General features: G+C 45.1%; 1 protein-coding gene and 1 non-coding gene across 3 annotated transcripts; both read left to right on the top strand.

The window, feature by feature from the left end:
* The first annotated feature begins 128 nt into the window (after positions 1-128).
* On the top strand, positions 129-21,550 carry NCAPD2 (non-SMC condensin I complex subunit D2). Of its 2 annotated transcripts, none has more exons than XM_031046871.2 (31): positions 129-304; positions 408-483; positions 630-688; positions 1,149-1,312; positions 2,175-2,311; positions 2,628-2,755; positions 2,840-2,963; positions 3,045-3,192; positions 3,701-3,898; positions 4,405-4,539; positions 5,079-5,163; positions 5,774-5,942; positions 6,208-6,329; positions 7,038-7,244; positions 8,007-8,181; positions 10,328-10,412; positions 10,775-10,908; positions 11,730-11,862; positions 13,362-13,446; positions 13,564-13,725; positions 13,967-14,181; positions 14,914-15,025; positions 15,336-15,459; positions 15,653-15,808; positions 16,014-16,191; positions 17,208-17,302; positions 18,821-18,901; positions 20,466-20,652; positions 20,825-20,951; positions 21,083-21,241; positions 21,415-21,550. In XM_031046871.2, exons 1-31 carry the CDS (start codon positions 169-171, stop codon positions 21,495-21,497), a joined length of 4,179 nt encoding a protein of 1,392 aa, XP_030902731.2. In that variant the 5' UTR covers positions 129-168; the 3' UTR covers positions 21,498-21,550. The 2 variants fall into 2 exon arrangements, with proteins under 2 accessions (XP_030902731.2, XP_030902730.2); XM_031046870.2 differs by having other exon boundaries at positions 130-304; positions 2,172-2,311.
* Positions 749-1,074, top strand: LOC115946124 (small nucleolar RNA U85). The gene has a single exon (XR_004080227.2). It is a non-coding gene; the product is annotated as a small nucleolar RNA U85 (small nucleolar RNA).
* Positions 21,551-21,754: the final 204 nt, after the last annotated feature.

Genomic DNA, 21,754 nt, shown 5'->3' on the forward strand with positions numbered 1-21,754 from the left:
AAGGGGGAAGCAGGAAGGCAGCAATGGCGTCACTCTAACGGTCGAAGAGGGCGGGGAAGCCGCTGATTGGCCAGACGCTGGTCCTGCTGAGCCCTGATAGGCAGGGGAAGGAGGCGGGGCCAGGCGAGCGCGCGTTGTTTGCTGTGCTGGGGCCTGCCTGGGCAGGTCATGGTGGGGACCGTGATGGCGGTCATGGAGTTCCACTTGCCCCTCGTTCCTGCTGATCTGCTGCGGGCGAGCAAACCTGGGCAGTACTCTGTGCAGGAGGTGCTGCCCGTCCGCGACCTGCCGCCCGCCCTTACAGGTACGCCTAACGCTTACAGCTAACCCTAACCCAATGTCTCATCTTCCTTTACCGGCCTAGCCCCATTCACAGCCGTGACCGCCCCTCTCATTCTTCTCCGCAGCCTTCCGGAGTGCCTTCCGTGCGCGGGGCGCGCTGGCAGTGCTGCAGCACTTCGATCCCATGTACAGCTTGCTGCAGTGAGTACAGGGCGGCGAGTGCGGAGCGGGGAGATGGGAGCGAGTAGGGGAAGGTCGCGGGGAGGCGGGTCTAGCTGGGAGCTCTCGTCTCTCCTCTCCCTGGTGGTGTTTAGTCGCGGCTCTCACGCACTGTACTTGCTCTGTAGCCATTTCCAAGCTGTGGGGACTGCTGTCAGAGAGGATGCCCTGGAGCTGATGAAGTGCGGTGCGTATCTGCTGTTTCTATCTGAAGTAGGAGTTATGGAAAGGTTGCTCTTCTTTGGCAGTTCAGTGATGATATAAAGGCTAATGTGACTTGACCAGCTGGGTTGCACCCTCAGCCCATTCCGGTAATACGGGCCTGTAATCTTGGTGGACAATGCTGAGCTGTGTATGTTCGCTGTAAGGGCAGGCCGACAAAAACTCCCCTTCTCTGCATCCCGGGAAAATACATCTTTGGGATGTATCAGCTCTGAGTGAGTGTTTCCATGAGCTGGCAAGGGGCTATGGGTATAGGATAGGCTAGTGAAAAAAAACAGGTTTGGGTTGTAGGAGGCAGCCCATATTACAGCTGGTGAGATGTGAGCACATGTCTTTGGTAATCTGATGACTGCTCTAAGTCTCTGAAAGAGAGGATAGCTGAGGGGCCTGGAGAGGAATGCTCATGATGTTCTGCTTTTCTTCAGTGGTATCCCATCATTCCAATGAACTTCCTGCCATGTTGGGTGATTCTGGGCTGAGCCATGCAGACCGTGTTGCTCACCTCAATGCTCTCAAGATGAACTGCTACTTGCTGACTGGCCTGATGGACGCCTTTGAAATGGAAACCTTCAAGAGTGGTTTGTTGGAGGTGTGGTCTGCCAGGAAAATAAGGTCATAAAGTAGGAAACATAAGGTTGCTGGGCTTTCTGGTATCTATTCGATGTTATATCAGAGCATGATGCTGTAGGCTTAAATTATAGGTTTAAACTAACAATAATGTGTATGACTTTAACATAGTAAAATACAGCAAACTGTTTTGACTTGCTGACATAAAAGGAGTAAGGAATGTTCATCTGACAGGGGAAGGAACATCATGGGACTGATAACTAAGGAGGCAGTAAATAAGACCAGGGATGCTAGCCTTCAAGAGTACAGAGACTGGAACAGAACAAAAGCAAGGACATAGCACTAGGTCAGGACTAGGACCCTGTGGGCATGCACAAGCACTGAGGTCAGTCAGTGAACACAGGGAGGAGGATTATCGGCTACCGCCAGAGACCCCCGCTCTGCAATAAAGAATGCCTGCTTTCTAAAACATAAAGTCTTAACGGCTTTGTTTCTCTGACCAACTTTTGCAGTAACAATGCAGAGTACTGGTGTTTTTGTGAAACTGTATGTGAAAAATAGCTGAAGGGACAATACGCATCCAAACACCAGCAAGGACTCAGATGCCCAGGCCTCTCTTTCACTTTTAAGTGGCTGGTACTTAGTGTACCAGTATTTTCTCAAAACTTCCTTTCTGTGGTGAAAATGGTCATTTGATGTGGCTATATAAACTTCTCATGCATTTCACTGTATATCTCTTCATGCTTTAGAATATGCATCATTTGCTTTATCATATGCTTTAGAATAACCGTCATTTTCTTTTCAGAGGGAAGCAGGGTGGTGATGCTGTTTTTTCTCTTGTGAAGCTGCTGATGTACTGCACTGTGTAATCTCCTTTCTAGAAGAAGAAGAACCGTTCCAAGACCTCTGAATCCTTATGGGAAGAGGAGAGGGAGCCAATCTTACGGCTGCTCACACAGCTGCTGCAGCTGGATCTCCGTCAGCTTTGGGGTGGTTTCGTGGTGGAAGAAGAATTTGTCAGGTATGGTATGGAGTGGATGTAGAGGTGGGATGAGTGACTGGTTTTCTGGAAGGGGGAGTTAAATGTTAAATCTGCCACTGAGGTAGTATTACAGCCCTCTGCAGGGTGCAGGTTGCTGGGAAACTGAGGAAAGTGTCTTAAGGCAAAAGCAATGTGTTTAGGAGCCACTCCCTTTCCTCATGTAGGCATCTCAAATTTAGATGTTATTCCTCAGTTTTTTAAGGATATTGGAAAATATCTGGTTTGTGAGAAATGCAGTGTACTAGAATTATGTTGGTGCAAGTTGTGTGTTGCTGTCTCTCTTCTGTGTCTTTAGCTTAATCACAGGAAGCTCCTATCGTATCCTGGAGAATCCAGGTATCGGTCTTCAGAAGTACCGGGCCACACGGGAGGCTGTGACACATCTGCTTGCTGCAGCTCTGGTTCACTATGATCATATGTTCAGTGAGTTCCTGCTCTTCTGCCTTCTTCCTGAAGATATTCCCAGTTGCTTTCCCTGACCTCTTTCTTCCTTCTCACGTACAAAAGATGCCACTCTGAAGATCACACAGATGCTGCAGCACTTTGAGCATGTAGCCCCAGTGTTTGCACAGGCAGTAAGCCTCTGGGTTAAAGACTATGGTCTGAAAAGCCTGGTGGGTGAATTGCTAAGGTGAGAAAAATACCCCAAGGCTTGTCCTTCTATCCCTAGCAATTTGAGGCACCCTATTCCTTATTTCATTTTTCTTTGCAGGGAATTGGGACAGAAATGTCCTCAGGATCTGGCTCATGATGCTTCTGTGATCAAGGGTTGTGCTGTCTTTATAACTGAACTGGCTGAACAGATTCCAGCTCTGGTGCTATCAAACATGAGCGTTCTCCTGCGTCACTTGGATGGAGAGGTACATTCCCACTTCCAGAGAAGTCAGTTGGTGGAGATGCTGCAGTCCAATTTTGCTGTCTGAAAACAGAGCCTCTTTCACAGAGATCAAATAGCCAAAGCATGCCCTTACCTAAAAGATGCAAAAAAATAGAAACCATGACATCTTCTGTCTGGTTGTCACTCTTGCATATCAGGGAACAGGAAACTGCTTACTGTGGGAGATCCCAGCTGCTCTCTCTTGTTTTTCAGTCCCTAATGAGTTTGTCATTGAGTTACTTTTTCTTAAAGTATTCTTAAAAGCCAGTAAGTCTTTCTCCATTATTGGCTTCCATGGACCTAGCTGGACAGCAGGGTTGGATTACTCTGTCTTGCAGGCAGTTATGTTCACCCAAAAATCCGTAATGGAGAAATTCACTTAAGGCTGGAGCCTGGGGCTTAGAACGCCCAAATTCTGGGCCATACTTCCCCTTGACATATCAAGTCATGTGTTTTTGTCTGTTCCTGGTTCAACAGCTCTTCTTTTTCAGAGTTACATGATGCGAAATGCCGTTCTGGCAGCTATGGCAGAAGTGTTGGTGCAGGTGCTGAGTGGTGACCAGCTGGAGGAAGCTGCCCGTGGTACTCGGGACCAGTTCCTGACCATGCTGCAGGCTCATGTCTGTGATATCAACAGCTTTGTACGCAGTCGAGTGCTGCAGCTCTTCACTCGAATCGTTCAGTGCAAGGTAAATCTCTGCTAAGGAAATAGTCTTGTTTTAGTCATACCTTCCCCTGCTGTGCTTTCTAAGGAATATCTGTCACCCTGCTCTTTGTTTACAGAGGCTGAAGTTTAACAGAGAAGGGTGTTGTCCATGTGTAGTGTGGTGTCTGCGGTATCTTTTTCTCAAGAGACCAAAGATCCTAGGGACAAGGGAACTGGGGAATGCAAATTAAATGCTGTTCTTCATTAATGGGACTAGAAAGAAGAGCACAGTGTACAAGCTGGTTTTGGACATTGGTATGGAAAAACGTCACCCTCGTTATGTAGACTAAGACTCAACAGATAATTTTAGTCCTTGCTTTCAACAGAGGTTGACCAGAAGATATCCAGAGATCCCTTCAGACCTAGGCATTCCTATATAAATCTGTAATCTGTGCCTTTTAGTACATTAAGATGTCTGCAGTAAAATAACTTTTTGCTAAGTCTCTCAGCCTTCTTAATAATGTTGTCTCTGCTCTCATTTTGTATTAGGCCTTGCCTCTGACTCAGTTTCAGTCTGTGGTATCACTGGCTGTTGAGCGTCTTAAAGACAAAGCTGTGGTAGTAGTTAAAAATGCGATCCAGCTCCTGATTGCATTTTTGTCCAACAATCCCTTCTCCTGCAAGGTAATTCTGACTAGAATTGATAGACTAGATGTCTGTATACAGGCTAAATGTCTGCAGTGTGCTATATAGCCAGGGCAGCAGCTTTTCTGTGTCTTGTGGGAGGGACAATGTAGCTTTTGATTCTGCAGGTGGCAGTTTTCTGGTTCTCCCAAGCTCAGATCTTGCTTTCTCTGGCTCTGTCCTCACTTGGTGTTATTGGTGGCATGCTGAAGGTCAGAAAGGATGTGTTTGTGGAAAAACCTGCAGCAGTTTTATTTTAATCCACTGTGGGGTTTCTTTCCTTAGGATCAGAATTAGAACGCAGCTGCAGCTGTGTGTTTAGCTGTACTTTCTCCTGGGCTTCTGAGCTTGGGCCTGGCAATTCGCAGCCATTCTCTAGGATGATGGCCAGAGTCTACTAATCCAGTTTCCAAAAACAGGGTTATCTGAAGGGACTGACAACTTAAAGTGGGGAGTGGAAGTGGAAGAGAAAGGAGAATTTCCTCCTTTCAGGAAAAGGAGGATAAGTAACATATTTCTTCTCTTCCTGGCATCTTCAGCTGAGCTGTAAAGACTTGAGTGAGCCACTGAAGAAAGAAGTGCAGAAGCTGCAAGAAATGAGGGATCGTAACAGATCCGCAGCAGGTAATTCCCCTTCTTCTTCCCAGGGCATACCAGGGTTCATTTCCCGGGTTGTGGTGGCTTCTATCTCTGATCTTACTGGTGTGAAACGGTGAGGCCAGATAACTGGGATTAAGCTCAAAACAGGTTTTCATACTGTAGTGTTATAAAAGGGTGATATCAATATCCATATCTAAATCAACACTCTGTTTATGTAAATATCCTATTTTCAGGGTAAGAACTGAAATTACCTATGGACACCCTTCCAGGTTTCCAGTTCCAACCGTTCAACAACTCCCCGAGTCATAATTTTGGTCAGATAATAATTTAAACTTGATTGGCCTTGAACCTGGTGATGCCTACAAAACAGCATCAGATGATGGTTCTCTCTTACCTGTCAGGTTTTTTTACCCTTGGTGGTTTCTTTTTTCCTTCTTGTGTATTCTTACTGCAGTGTGGACAGTGAATAGTGCCTGCTGGGGAAAAGAGGGAATAGTGCCTCCTGGGGGAGGAAAGGGAAGTGGAATTCCTAAGTTCCAAATTAGTTTCTTTCCCCATTTTGGGTGTCATCTGGGTCTCTGTGTTCCTCATTCCCTCTGTTGATTTTTGTTTGTGGTTTGTTTTTTTTTAATAGGTCCAGTGATCACCCCAGAGGAAGAGTGGGAAGCAATGCTGCCAGAAGTTAGGGCTGCCGTACAAGAGCTCTTTGAACCACTGCAGGAAGAGGAGGTGCTGGAAGTTGAGGAAACAGTGGAGAGTACATTGAAGCAAATCACTGGCCTGCTGAGGAAGCTGAATTACAGGCAAGAAGGCTCTGTATTTTGAGAGAGTGTTTATCCCAAGGGATGTGTCGGTTTCTTGTTCTCTGTGCAAGAAGTGTTTGGAGCTCCAGGGTGGAGGGATGATTTCTAGTAACATTACTCTGTAGGAAGACACTGGCATGGGCATCCAGCACAAGATGTGGGCAGGAGCCGCTTTCCCAGGTTTTCAGGGAAAGTTGGATGGTTTTCCTTATGTTGTGCCATGATGGGTTGCTGATGTTCTTCTCTGGGCAATGTCATTGTCCAGGAGTGCAGCCCGCCTTACACAGAAGGCCCTGGATCGCTTCCAGGAGAAGGAGCCTTTCAGCAGCCTCATGGAGGAAAATGAGGAGGCAACAATCTTGGGTGTTCTGAAGAGACTTTACACAGGTAACTCCTTCACATGGCTATGTCTCTTCCCTAAGACTAAGCCGATGCCAGAGCTAGACCAAAACCCTCTGCAGTGCCCTGTCTTTCCTTCTGACCTGTGGGGCTCAGTCGGTGTGTACTTGACAGCTCAAGTTGGAGCTGCACCATCTCTGGATCATTTTCTTCTCTAGCTGCCTGGCATTTTGGCTGGATCACACTAGTCCTGGTGCCTGATTTTTGGTCTTAACAGTCCCATGTTCTCAGTAGAAGTGCATTTTGGATGCTAGGGAGTACTAGTGTTTGCCTTCTCCCTACTCTGCCCTGGTTCCCTTTTTAAAGCCTTTCAGGACCTGTCAAGTTCAGAGTAACCCATTAACAGTTTAAGTTAATGGGTTACTAAGTTTAGTTTAACAGTTACTAAGTTAAGTTTAACAGTTTAAGAAAAAGTAGCATTTTAACAGTGTTTACCCCAACTGGACCATTCCTGTCTCTACCCCAGTATTAAGTTGGCTTTTCTGTGGTGCCATTGTAGTACTGGAACTTAATCTACAGTATGCTGAAGATTTTGTCTTTATGGCCAAATCTGATGGCAGAATTTGGATTTTTGTCTCCTGGCTCTTGGAAGATGTCACTATGGAGTAGAGGGAGAAGGGTTAAAATGCCCTAAACCACGTCTGTTTCTCTTGTACCTTCAGTACTGCTCACAAAACAAGTGTTCATGCTGTGCAGGTTCGTGCCCAGGTGAGAAAAGTGAGGGTCCTCCACATGGCAACAGTGGTCTTGAAAATGAAGCTGTACCAGAAGAGGGGCCTCAAACAGAGCTGATAAAACAGGAGATGTTGGTGCAATACCTGCAAGATGCTTACAACTTCTCAGTGAAAATCACAGAAGCCCTGAGCCTCATCAGGAAGTTGATGTATGAAAACTGTGTCTCAGGTGTGTGAAATAACCACGTGGCTCTTTTCCCCTGTTCGTCATTTTCACATCTTTCCCCTTGCTGAAAAGGAGATACAGGAGTAGCGCAGCTCCAAGGAAAGGGGAAAGGTTGGAGGAACTACATTTTATGAAACAGATGTCCCAGGCACTTCTGGGATATTGGAAAAGCAAGGACTGTCTAAAAGGCTGTCATGAAAGGGCTCTTTAGGAATCCATTTTTTAAATATCAAGGTTAAAAGTATTTTTGAAAGCCAGGTGACCAAAATTACTTAGCTTATGGAAGCTTCATCTCTGCCAAAGTAAGCATGGCCAGTGAACCTGGGTTCTGTTTCCTACTCAGTGCCCTGTTGCAGCTTCAGGTGTTACGCTGGCCACAAGAGGGGAGCTGAGAGCTCATCTTGTTCACCTCACTTTTCCTTACAATTTATTCTGTAGCTGAAAGTGATCCTAATCAACAGGTTCTAAGGTCTGCTCCTTTTTAGTGCTATAGTTGAAGGTGGTTGATGAGTAGAACTTTTAAATATGGTCTCTTTGCTCTTCCTCTAAATGTATTGCATTAGATTTAGCTGTTAACCTGTGCCCATTTCCTCCAGGAAATCTATGTCTTTGTACTAGTGACCCCTTTCTGACTTCAGCAGGCAGTAGCAGTGATCTTAGATGTTTGTAAGGCATGCTGTGAGAACAGTATGCCTATGTTTTAATGGATTCTCGAATGGGGATTAGGAGAGAACTGCACTAATGCAACTGTTCTTCTCTCTGCAGTGGTGCAGGAAGCCATTGAGTTCTTTGTGACAGTCTCACAGTTTGGTGTGTCTGAAGCACTGTTTGGAGTTCGCAGGATGCTCCCCCTCATATGGTCAAAAGAGCCTGGAATTAAGGAGGCTGTACTGAACGCCTACAGGCGGCTCTACCTGAGCCCCAGCAGGGATTCAGAGAGGTATGGCTCTTTGTAAATGTATTTTTCCCCCCATTTCTACTGGGGAGCTGTTGGGAATGGATAGGAAAAGAAATCAAATTTGCCCCACTTCACTCAGCTGAAATGAAATCCCAGTATTCCTTGGGTCGTACTGCTGAGTTTCTGCTCTTGTTTTGTTGCAGCATTTGTGTGTAGGAAATTTATGCAGCAAAATTCCATGTGAAACCTTATAAAAGGAGAAATTGAGAATTATTTTAAATTAAAATGTTATCAGACACTCACAGTTGTCGTGGTTTAAACTCAGCCACATAGCTCATTCACTCAGTCCCCCCCTTCCTTCCCCAGCTCCCAGAGAGTTGGGGGGGAGAATCAAAAGAATGTAGCTGCCATGGGTTGAGATAAGAACAGTCCAGTAACTAAGGTATAACACAAATCACTACTGCTACTACCAGTAATAATAATAATGATAAAGGAAATAACATGTGAAGAGAATATGACACCTCACCACCTGCCAACTGATCATTCATCCCACCCAGCCTGCCTGAGCACCGACCCATACCTCGTCCAACCCCCCAGAGCCCTACCCCTTCCAGGTAACTCTCATTTACATCCTGGGCATGACATGCTATGGTATGGAATACCTCTTTGGCTAGTTTGGGTCAGGTGTCCTGTCTCTGCTTTCTCCCAGCTTCCCCTCCTCCCTGGCAGAGCATGAGACTCAGAAAGTCCTTGCCCAGACCAAACATTTGAGCAGTAACTAAAAACATTGCTGCTATCAGCACCATTCCCAGGCTGATGGTCAAAACACAGCACTGCACCAGCTACCAAGAAGGAGAAAAAATGACGGCTACTGCTGAACCCAGGACATTAGTTAATATTCTCATAAATGCCATTTTTATCCAAAGACTGCACCAAGATACATGTGTCCAAATTATCTGGGTAGGGTCTCTACGTTATGGGGAACAAAGGGTGTCAATTATGAATGTTCATCTGGTCAGCAGGCTTCCTGATTGGCAACAATAAACTGTTTTGGACAGCTTTTTCAACCCTTCTGGGTTGATTATTTGATTATTGATTATGGCATCATTCCATGTCTTAAGTTTTGCATACTTCTGTGGGCAAAGTTGTTGCCTAAAATTCTCACATTTTGGGTTTCTAATGGCTGTAGTCACTAATTCTTTGGGATAGTGAGTGTTATACAGTGTGTCTAAAGTTGGAAGTATCTTTCTGTTACCAGAGCTGGCTTTTTTCTGACAAGTCATGCATGCTGTGGTCTTACCTAAGTGTAGGCATTCTGCTTCTGATGTATACAACACATTCCTCAGTATTTACTGTCCGTTGTGTCCTTAGTTTTTCAGTGTACGCTTTTTATTTATCCCTCACACTGTACAAGGTTAGTTGTTATCGTTTGAGTGCTTTCACACACATTGCTATATTTCATTCAGACCAGCCTTAAATTTGTTTGTGACAAATCTCCACAGACAGTAGATGAGAGGATGTTAATGGGGCCTTTGTTACTGATTCTTCTTGAGGATTTGGGGTGGGGGGAGCTGGGTACCACTTGCATGCTTGCTTCTTCCGCACTAGATAAGAGCTGTGTCTTCTCTTTTCACTTGCTCTTTTTTCTTAGCATTTGCCCACATGCATGATCCTGTTGGATACACATGTTCTAAGATAAGTGTGATCCCTGGTGAGATGCACCATACTTCACCTTCATTTGTACTGTCAGTGCAATAAAAAGCACCTACTACTTGTTACTTTTCCTTGATAGTTATTGCCTGAAGATGACTCTCCCCCTGTCTGAGCTCTGGCCTTATTTGTTCATAGACAGACTTTCAGTTTCTTATGTTTTAGGGAATAGTACTTTGACTTGTGGTTGAGAGCAAACTGGCAAGTGGCTGGTGAGTGCCTCTTGTTGGGTTTTTGAGCACTGAAAGGAGCAGAAGTGCACAAGGAGTAGACTTCTGAGCCTGTGTCATGCTTATTGGCACTTGAGCTGGGAGACTTGAAGATCTCCAGCTTGTGGAGATGCAAGTTTTCCTGTCCCCAGGGATCAGCTCTGTTATCTAATAAATTTTCTCAGCTCTATGAGTAGGAAAGTAATTGTGACAGCTGCTTTTTTAACATATATTTTTAATAGTTGTTTTTTCTTTCCCCCTCTTCAAAGGGCCAGGGTTCAGCACCTGGTGCGTTCTCTCTCTCTCATCATCGTGGATGCATCGCTAGGAACAATACAGTGCTTAGAAGAAATAGTGAGTACTTGTCTTGCCTGGGTATAGATTGTATTTGTGATCTTAGATGTTTATTAAAGTAGTAGTCACTGTAGTTAATGTATTTGTTGGCTTGAAGTCCATTCTCCTCTGCCTCTCCCTACTTGTTATGTTGCATGGAATCAACTTGATTGGAAAAGACCTTTAAGATTGTCAAGTCCAACCATTCCCCAGTACTGCCAAGGCCACCACTAACCCATGTCACTGAGGGCCTCATCTACACAATTTTTTAACTCTTCCAGGGATGGCAAATCCCCACTTTCCCGGGCAGCCTGTTCCAGTGCCTGATCATTGTTTTGGGGAAGGAATTGTTCCTAATCTTCAGTCTAAAATGTCTCTTGCAGATCTCGGAGTTTGTGCAGAAAGATGAAATTGAGCCTGCTGTGATCCAGCTGCTTTGGGAGCAGTTCACAGGAAAATCTCAGTGCTCCTCACTGGAGCGATGTGCTGCTGTGATGCTGCTGGGGATGATGGCACGGTGAGTGCAGGGACCCATCTGATCATGGCAGTGGGAAGATACAAAGGGAGTTGATTTTTATTGAAGAGCTGTGGGTGCTGCATCAGCTGACTTTTTGGTTCTGCAGCTTCAAAAGTAGTAACTGCATTGTGGGGTAATGAAGCCTGGAAGTAAGCATAGTTGTGCTGGGTCCTACCAGCAGTCTCTGAGCCCAGCAATGTTACTTCTGTTGTGTTCTGAATGTCCGTAATTTCTCAGTGCTTACTGTGTCATAGCTTTGCAGCTTTATGGGTAAGAACGGTAAGAAGCTCCCACACAGAGAGACCTGCTTCCCCTTCTGGGGCAAAAGAGTGTAATTGCTCTGTAAGGCTTTCATTTGCTCAGTTTCCCAGCCCAGTAACCTTTTGAGGGCAGAGGGTGGGATGGGGGGTGAGTTTTGTGATGGTGGTGTTTTGTTTCCCACAGTAGGGAAGGAAGTGGCACATGTCACCGGTCCTGAGCTGTTGGACTTTCTTCTGTTTTGCAACATTTTTCTTTGTCTTACCCATTTAAATTTTGCTCCTTTCTGATAACAAAAGAGTCAAGAATCTTCTTCCTTTACAAAGGGAGAGTGTGTCCAGTGTTGTTCACTTTGGAGAATCTCATCCCTTAGTGGAGTGTGGATTATGTTGGCTCCTGTGGAATATTGCTTACTGCTCTTATAGCTATATCTTGAGTCATTGCATGGAATTTTTATCCCCTCAAATCACTACAAGACACAAGGAGTATTTCTTCTGGTTATCTATAGTTCTGTAAACTTTCGGCAGCAACTCGAATAATACTCTCTCCCTTCCATTTCACAGAGGGAATCCAGAGATCATAGGTAGCAACCTGGATGTTTTGGTGACAGTAGGGCTGTCTGAGAAGGCATGTGAAGACTTTCGCCTGGCTAAAGAAGTATGCAATGCCATCTCCAAACTTGCCAGGGACACTAAGGTAAAACTCTTAGTTTGTTCTTGAGGTCATCCAGAAACAGTGTTACCCAGAGACAAAGATGGGAGGGAAATGGTTTGTACATGGAAGGGGGAGAAGTGGTTACATTTTTACTGATTTTAAAATTAAGTAGGTTGGGACCATTCAGCAGCACCTGGAAAGCTTGGCACACATCAGTGAATATCTAATAAAAGAACTTCATTAGGTAACAGGTAGAATTCGATTAGTAAAGAGTTCAGTGCACAAGAAAATCTGTTTTCCTTTCAGCTCTCTTCTTCATATTCCCAGTTCTAAACTGATTTGTTTTCTCAGCCATGAAGCCCTTCCCTCCACTGATGTGATTCTTTTGCCCTTCATATTCATTCGTATTTGGGAGTTGTCAGTTGTACAGCTGAACATAAAACATGGAAGGTTTTCAAACCTATCCATGTTGTATTTGCAACATGATGCTCAATGACTTGTCTGGGGAATAATTTATATTTTTATTTTAATGTAGTTGGTGGGAGGAATTCTTTGGTTTTTTTGACTCAAGCATTTAGGGCATTTTGGTTTAGGAATTTCGGCATAAAACCAGCCCTCCTTCACACAGCACCATTGTTCTGTTTGCCTTTTCCACTGGGGACATTACTGCAAGACCTTAAAGAACATACCACAACATTCTTAAGTGTTTTGAAGGCAGTTGTATTTCAACTTTAGGTTGACTTAACTCTGCATTTAAGTTTGCATGTGAGAAGGGACTGAACTGTAGATACTTGAATGACTATGGTAACTCTGCCCCGACCAGAAATTCAGTACAGAGACTAAGACTATAGTGAACTGAGGAATTCAGTTTCCAGCTACTGAATGCTTTTAAATCCTCAAGTAAATCCTTTGTTTTGGTCAAGTATACCTCAATCAGGCAGACACAGATGTGCTGTGATATGTTGGGCATTGTCATACTTGGTTTAGTATTTCTCTGGGTTATTTCCAAGTTAAACCAGAGAGGGACTGATAAGGAGTATATGCAACAGCCTAAGTGTGAGGTGGTGTTAATAACCTCACACTGTCTTCTGTTATTTCTATTGGTGATATTTTGCCTTTAAACAAAACCTCATGGTTCTGGAGTATCCCCAGGCAAGGACATCTGGTTGCCTTACTGCTGATAACCCTGAAGATGCTGTAAAGGTCTCCCTCTTCATTCATTGTGGAAAATGAGTAAATAGTATTAGATCTTAAAAGAGTAATTTTGAGATTTCAAGAGTTACTTTGAAGTTAAAATAGCGGAACTGTGTGAGTTGGGCTGGGATTATCATTTGGCTAAGCTTTACATCCACACAGTGCTGCCACCGTGCCTTTGAAATGACAGTGATGTTCCTGCTCTGTGTTTAGCTGCAGAGCAGTACTGGATGTCCCTGCCATGGGCCTAGCATGGCTTTGATTAGCATTGTTCACACAGTAAAATTAAGTATGGGGAAGGGCATGGAGGTATTTCTTAGATGGAAACTCATTTTGTCTCTCTGCAGCAAACACTGGGGAAGAACAATACACCTTTTCGACTGCCACAGAATCACATGCTCTTTGGCTGCCTGAGTGAGACTGTGATTAAAGGTGAGCCAAAGTCAGTAATAGGATTGGAGGAGATGAAGTTGAGCTGTGTGATGTACCTACCACACATGAGCCTGTGTTGTTGCTGATGTGTGGAACATTTCTCTCTCTTCTCATCAGGCTTTGTCCAGCCAAGTTGCCACTGGATCCCCTTCATGGAAGCAGCAGTAACACTCATCTACCAGCTAGCAGAAGGGGCAGAGGAGATATGTGCTCACATTCTGCAAGCGTGCAGTCAGGAAGCTCTGGAGAAGCTGAAGGAGGATGATGGGCAGAAAGCTGGTGAGGAAGAAAGCTGATGAAGGAAATCTGTAGCCATGGTTTCTAGTGCTGTGATTGGGTGGCCTATAGTAACTGCAGGAGGAGAACAGAGCTGAGGGGCTGGCAGAGGTGTTGGTGTGGAAGGGTGCAAGTGCTGTGAAGGACTCTGTGAAGTGTGGAAATGGGTTATACAGTGGGACTTCACAGTAACTGATGGGAGAAGAGGTCCAAGTACTGAACTGTAGTAATTTTTCTCCGCTAGGTTCTGGGGATTCTCCCAGCAGCGTCTCTGATGGTGCTAGCAGTCTCCCCACATTCCTGCTGATGCACCTGGTGTCCCTTGTGGGGCAGGTGGCACTGCAACAGGTAGCATATTTGGAAGTGTCAGTGAGCACAGAGCTACGCAGACGCCGTATGCTCAGAGACGAGAAGACCAAGAACAATTCTGACAGAAGCATGAAGAAGAAGAGACCCCAGGTGAGAACTGAAGGGTTGTTTTTTTTACTCATGAGAGCTCTTCTGGTGTGTCCCAGCTACTGCTACAGCAAACTTCTGGAGAATGAGCTCCTGAGGATGCACGAGATCTAGGGTAATGTGTGCTTTGGGAATAAAAATGGACAGGATAGACAGGGAGGTCCTGGAATGACCCTGCTTTGATAAAGCTTTCACGCTGGTCTTGGGTTTAGAAGAGGCAGAGGGGAGGGAATGCAGGGTGATGCTTTGGCCATGCTTATCTTCCTGCTTCAGACAAACATCTTTCCATTCATCACCTCCTTTCCTACCAGTGCAGTCTTTTGCAATTGCTGCTAGTTGTGAGAAACACCCATTTGTGGTCCGAGTTCTGGAAAAGGGTCTCTGCAGCCTTGTTCCATAGGGCTTTAGGGGTCCTATCCTCTCTCAGATGGTAATGATGGAAGCTCTTCCTCCCTTATGTTGCTTTTGCCTCGCTGTAAGATTTCCTATAATCTTGCTCACAAGACCAGCAGTTCAAAAGCCACTTCATTGGTGTTCTGTGGCATGTGTACTGGCAGATCCTGGACCACCCTTCATTAGCTTCATTCAGTTCTCAGGGTAAAGTGGTTTATAAACCTCTGTTGGTCTGGTTCTTCTCAGTTGTAGCCATGCTGTTGGTAACAGGCATGCACCTCTTTGTGAAGGAAGGGGTTATTTTTGCCTGCCATTTTTTTTACAGTCTTCCTTTCTGCACAGAGCACAGGAAATGAGACCACTATGGAGGAGGAACTGGGCCTTACGGGAGCCACAGCTGATGATACTGAGGCCGAGCTCATCCGCAGTATTTGTGAGACAGAGCTTCTAGATGGTAAGTGTGGCTGCCACCAAGGAGCACTTGCTCTGCCTGCCTGTGAAAGAACAGGTACAGTGGGCATCAGATCCAGAAGGAGGAAAGCTGTTTCTGGCTGAAGAAAGTACTTACTTTCTTTTTGTCTGGTGTCAGTTTCTATGTAAGCTGTCTGTTTCTTTGCTCTGGCTCTCCGGGGGTGGTTTTTCAATGGTGAAAGTGAGTTAATCAGTTTCTATAGTTTGCAGAAGTGGGATAAATGGAGTAATTTTTCTTAAAGAGGGATGCACAGACAATGCTCTCATACTTGCTGTCTTTATCCCTACTCCAGGGAAGCATCTGTTGTCTGCCTTTGTTCCACTGGTGCTCAAGATCTGCAACAACCCTGGACTCTACAGTGATGCGGGACTCTCAGCTGCTGCAGCCCTAGCTCTTGGCAAAGTTTGCATGATAAGGTAATGGCCAGTCTTGTTGGTGTTCTCTTCCCAACCTTTCTAGTACTAAAGCACAAACAAACAGTACAACTCCTTTCCTGTGGAAAGAAAAAACAAAAAGGGCATCCATAGACAGTATTTTCTCTGTGTGTCTGCTGTCTGAGAGATGGGAATTTGGTATCTATGCCTTCTTTTCTCTACCCTTGCTCATCAGCTCCGAGTTCTGTGACTCCCACTTGCGCCTGCTGTTCACTATGATGGAGAAGTCCAGTCTGCCCAGTGTGAGATCCAACCTCCTTATTGCAGCAGGAGATCTGGCCATCCGTTTCCCCAATCTGGTGGAGCCTTGGACATCACATCTCTATGCCAGGTAATGCTAGACTCGCTGCTGAGAGAGGACACATGAGAGCTCTGTGGAAGGCACGGGGCCTCTAGAAGATGAGAATGACCCAGGAAACCAAATTTGAAGGTGGCAAGAAAGGCACACAGATGTAGGCTCTGGAGTTAGGCTGATGTGGATATCAGTAACTTGAGATACTCAGCTGCTTTCTGTGGTAACTATATGCTTCCACCAGGTTGCGGGACCCCTGCCCAAGCGTGAGGAAGATGGCTGGACTGGTGATGACTCACCTTATCCTCAAAGACATGGTAAAGGTGAAGGGCCAAGTGAGCGAGTTGGCAGTTCTGCTTATAGACCCAGAGGAGTCAATCGTGGGAGTGGCTCAGAACTTCTTCACTGAACTCTCCAACAAGGCAAGTGCATGCTTGGGGACCTCACTTCACAACAGTGGGGAAAGGCTGGTGGAGGCTGGGCCGATCACACAAGACTTGAGTGTTGGAGAAAGGTGTTTCAGTGGTGTATAGCAGCTGTCTGTCTGTCCTGCACTGCCTAAATGAGGAGAGAGAAAAGAAACTGCAACATGGGTTTTGTTTCAACCCTGATGTTGCTGAATTTGACCTCATCTGCTCCAAAACAGTGTCTTGTCCATTTGCTTTCTTGTGTATGCCTAGCACAAGGTTGGGAACAGTTTTCTGCAGCTTACCTTTAGGCCTCACAACAGAGTTCCTTGACCTTATGGCTCAGGCAGTGCACCATCTCTAAAACCCCTCAAAGTTGATTGTGTGACATCAAGATACTTAAATTGGAGTACCTACAGCCCAAGCAGGTAAGAACAGTAGCAGAGTTACCCCTCCATGCTGTTCATTCAACATAGAGGCTGCTATGGGCCCCTCAGTTTGAGATATACTGCCTGAGAAGCTGCAATGATAGTGGGGCATTACTGTCTTGGCTTGCTGAGTTAAAAGCAGAACTGGCCACCTGGCTACACTGCCTTCCCATCCCTGCAGTGATGACAGATTTATATGACAAAACCGTGTAAAAGCATTGGCAAAGGGAATTTGGATTGGGCTGTTTCAGGCAAGATGGAAGGCAGCTCCTTGGCCTCAGCTACTCTGTATGTTTCCTTTATCAGAAAGCTTTTTGGTTGGGTTGCAACAAGGTTGGAAAGTGAAGAAACTGCATCCAGGTCTGCCAAAGAGCAGAGCTGTTGCAAAACAAGGGTTGCAGTTATCTTGTTGATTGGTTGTTTTTTCACCCCTTAACTTTGGCCAAGTAGTCCTGTATTCAGCTTATTTGAAAAAGCTGATGCTTTCAGACAGTAGATTTAAGGTGGGAAGAAAAGAGGTAATTTTAAGTGGGCAGCTTATTTGGCTTGACTTCAGCTGTCCTTCATAATTCTGTATCATGTAGAACCTTGTATTCTGCACAGGGTAATGCCATCTATAACCTGCTTCCAGACATCATCAGTCATCTCTCAGATCCTAACTGCAGCATAGAGGAGGAATCTTTCCGCACTATTATGAGGTATTCTGGGGTTAAAGAAATCTCTTTTGACTGGGCCTATGTTTATGCAAAGAGGGTGACAGATCCAGGGGAGAGAAGCTACAGTGACATGCACAAGTATGCCTTTTCAGTTGTTTTCCTTCATCTGACTTTTTCAGACTGTATCTGAAATGGAGTCATGCTGAGGGGAAGCAATTCTAAAGCCACATAGCTGGGGGTGAGGAAACTCCACAGGGAGTTTCCACTAGCTTATTCAAAATGATTTTTCCCTCCAGAAAACAGTTGGGTTTGCACATAGGAACATGGATATGCAATGTTAGAAAGGGACAGATTTTAAAGACTCTGGTGCCTTTGTCATTTTGGTGGCATACTGGCTTTTTGTAAGCAATTTTAGCAAAGCTGTAGTTCAAGTAAAAGGTTTGGGGGTTTAGTTTTGTTCTGGGGTTGTGGGGTTTGGTTTTGTTTGAATGGGGGGGGGGGTGTCTCAATGAATACTCCATAGTATAGAGGCATCCTGGAATATCTCAATCTGAGGATACTTGTTGCTCACAGACTACATGAGTAGTGTCTTCAGTGGTAACTGTCAGAAATTTCCCTGTCCTATCTGAAACTTAATCACATGAGGGTTTTTCTGAGCTGCCTGTGTCCCTGTAGATTACAGAGGGGAGTGCTAGACAAAACAAAAGTATCGCTGTTGCTGGAGAGAAGAACAATAATAATCTCCAGTGATTTTTCAACCAGTCTTTCTGTCCATGAGAATCCAGTGCATTTAGGAAGAGGGATGGAATTTTGGACAGGTAGGAATTGCAAGAAAGGCACAGAAAAAGTCTATTAGTGAGGCTGAAAGTGAGACAGAAAATAGTTTATGGCTTCAAAAGCAGATAGGAAAACATGGGATAAGGTTAGCATTTAAGTTCTGTTAGGCTTTGTTCCCACTTTAGAGCAAAGTGATGCTCACTTTTGCATTGATCTGAAATACAGCAACACACCTTCAGCAAATTAATAATGAAAAAGTCTTAAGAATGGTTTTGAACAGGGGAAAAATAATACTGCATGCTACTCCACTCCCTTTGTGCTAGTCTGCCAGCACTCTTGTGAAGTGAGGAGATTGTCTGGAGGTGCATGCTCTTAAAACTGGATGGAAGGAGTGGTTCAGAAGCCAGCACTGCAGCCTTTTTTGCATCCCTCCTACCTCAGACCCCACACAGATGTTCTCACTCTATACCTAAAAGGGTCTTTGTTTTAGCTGGATTTCTTAGTTTCATCCTAGGTAGGTGCTATTATGTGAACACACAGTTTTAGTTGTACATTATGTCATAGCAGCTGTCCCCCAACAGGGACTGTGATTACTGTTTGAAATATATAGATATGCTTATAGCTTCTCCTGAACCAAGTCTGAGGCATGCCAAGCTCTCATGTCTTCTTCTGGAGGACCACCCAGCTGATCACTGGATAGGACAGCTGCAAGTGTCCCATGGTATATGCAGAAAAGGGGGTACATCTCTGTGCTCTCAACTTGGCCATTTTTTCCCTTTGCAGACACCTCCTCTCATATATTACAAAGGACAGACAGACAGAGAGCTTGGTGGAGAAACTTTGTCAGCGAATCCGGACTGCCAGGTGGGTCATAATCCTAATTTTTCTGACCAGCAAGTCTTTTCCTTAGGAGCTGTTAGGAGAAACTAGCTTGTGTATGCTGGTTTTAACAAGTTCCCACAATATTCTTCACACGGCAAAATAACAAATGCTGATACAACCTGGATTAGGTGTGTCCCCCACCTTTTTCTTTCCTATCTTCCTCCTAAAAGTACATACACCTTCATCCCCACCTCCAACTCCACGAAGAAATACAGTAGACATTTATCTGTCCTTCTGTCATGTACTTTCAGTGATATCTTAACTTTACCTTCCACTGGATTTGATGCATCCTGCCTTACTCCATTCCTGTTGGTTTCCTCCTCCATCACTGTGGCTTTGCCCTTGAGGTTTAAGCTGTGCCTGCTTATCTTGGCCACTTGTACACAGTGCCTGGGCATGTGACCTGCTGAGTTGCTTCAGGGAGTTGCATATTCCCCAGAAATAGCTGGATTCTGTTTCCTGAGCTGGGTTAGAGAGTGGACACTCCCTCCAAAATCACCACTCAGGAACACTGGTGAGCTCTTCATGTTTGTAAAGAAGCATCTGTATGTAAGCCATGTCTAGCCTTTAGTAAAATGCCTTATTTCTGTTCCACAAAGATGATCAGTTTAATGCATGCTACTGGTAATGCTAGAGCAAGACTCTTGCTCCAGGCTTAAAAGAGGAGCTTATCAGAAAAGATTGTACAGCCACCATCACCCTCCTCAGCATTTCTGGAGTTCTGAACTTAGCAACATGCCAGGTAGTGTCCAGACATTAAATGTGGAAACACATGGATGCTGCAGTTTTGTTCTTCATCTGCCTGTGTTTGGACAGTGCATTCTGAGAGAGTATATGCAGGGCAGACTTCTGGCCCCTCCACTTTTTGAATAACAGGGGCTTTGGCCCTAGCTTTTTCTCTTCCTACTCTATCACAGAGAGTATATTAAGGATGTTAGTTTGCCTTTTTGGGTTTGGTTTTTTTTTTCCTTTCTTTTTAGTAGCTTTTGCTGGGATTTGAATGTTGTCCTTTGATATTTGTTTGAATGTTGTCCATTGTTATTTGTTCACCTTATCTTAATGAAAACTGCCTTCTTCATGTAACTGTTCAGGAAAGAGAGAAAGAGAAAACATCAAGTACAGCTTCTGTTTGAGACTGTATCAAACATGAAAAAATAACCAGCCAGGGGGGGTGAATTATTCAGTTGAAATAAGGCACTTCAAAAAGATCCTCACCTCACTGTGCTTAGTTTTTTTTTTCCTCGTAGCCAGTAATAACTTGTGATGCTTTTTAAACAACTGACTGTGTTCTTTAACAGTGAACCTTCATGTTTTTCTGACAAGACACTGAGTCAGCGTCTTTGACGTAATACAGTGGTGGTTGTGCATGGTGTGCCATGGCAGGCTGTAACTGACCTGGAAAAGAACAACCTGAATCTTACGTTCTGCAGGGCAGAAGCACCTGCAGGAAATGCTTTATCCTCATGTGCTGTAGTTCTAGGTAGAATATACTCATCCTTACACACCCCTTTTCATAAGAGCTGATGGCAATCTTTGTCTTTCCCAGCACTCAGCGTCAGTATCAGGATCTGTCCTATTGCCTTACTCTGCTTCCCATCTCGGAACGGGGCCTTCAAAAGCTGCAGGACAACTTTGACTGCTTTGCAGACAAGCTCCAAGACCCAGCTGTCTACACGTGTTTCCAAACTGTGCTGTCTCGATTCCGCAGAGCAGGCAGCAAACCTGAGGCTAAAGTAAGGATATGGGGAGAGTGTCCAACCCAGGAAAATTATTGGAAAGACCTGCAGATTTCCATTTAAGCAGGCTATTCCTCACCCCCAGCAGTTTATCAAAGATCTTTATGGCAATTCTGCTATGGATGTAATTTTTTTTTCCCCCGTTTCCCCTGTGTTCCATCTCCATCAGGCTCTGGCTGACGAGCTGGAGCAGAAGCTGTTTGCTGCCCATAACCGAGGGCTGGATTCAGCAGAGACATGCCAGAAAGGTGATGCAACTCCAATGCCAAAGTCGGCCAAGCGGAGGCCAACAGGAAGTATGTTCCATCTGTGAGACTGCAGCCTTCCCCCTGATCCTACAGGTCCACCAGGGACACCTGGGGACACCTCCTTAGCTTGACAAACAGAATGGCTGCTAACTGTCTTGTTTTGTTTCTTTTCTTGGCAGGTTCACATCGCCAGCCTCTGAGCACAGCTAACAGGGATGAAGATTTTGTCACACCCCAGCCTCGCAGACTCCGAAACCAGCAGCATGCCAAAAAGCGCCTTCCACCCAAAAAAGTTACTATCACCTTCTCCAGTGATGAGGAGAGCAGCTCTGAGGATGGTATGGCATTGTACATGTATGTTTTGAAAGTTAAAAAGGAGAAAGACTATAGATTTAGCCCAGGGATGTTCCAGAATGCATGCAGGGCTTCAGAGCACTGTCTAAGTTGCCTGTAGATTTCTCTGCTCAAAGCAGCAGAGTGCTGGTTATTGACATGTTTTACTCTTTTTTAGAGCTATTGGCAGAATTAAGAGAGGAAGAAACCCCCACCAAAACAACTCCCATCACCAGATCTTCAGCCCGCCGGCTGCGCTGAGGGAACCATCTGCCACTGTCTTTGACTAAAAATAAACCTTGTTTTATGCAGCAGTCATCTCCCTTGTCTGAGCTACCCGGTAATATAACAGTTCTGTAAATGAGGACAAAATGGAAGTTGTACACCAGGCTAAAGCAATTCCAATCCTGTCTTTTGGTATCCCTACAAAGAAAGGCAGTGATGAACATAGATCACAGAATGGTTGGGGTTGAAAAGGATGCCCTAGTCCAACCCTGCAGGTTGCATCTAGAGGAGGT

This window comes from Melopsittacus undulatus, chromosome 2, assembly GCF_012275295.1.
Source record: "Melopsittacus undulatus isolate bMelUnd1 chromosome 2, bMelUnd1.mat.Z, whole genome shotgun sequence".
Taxonomy (NCBI): Eukaryota; Metazoa; Chordata; class Aves; order Psittaciformes; family Psittaculidae; genus Melopsittacus; species Melopsittacus undulatus.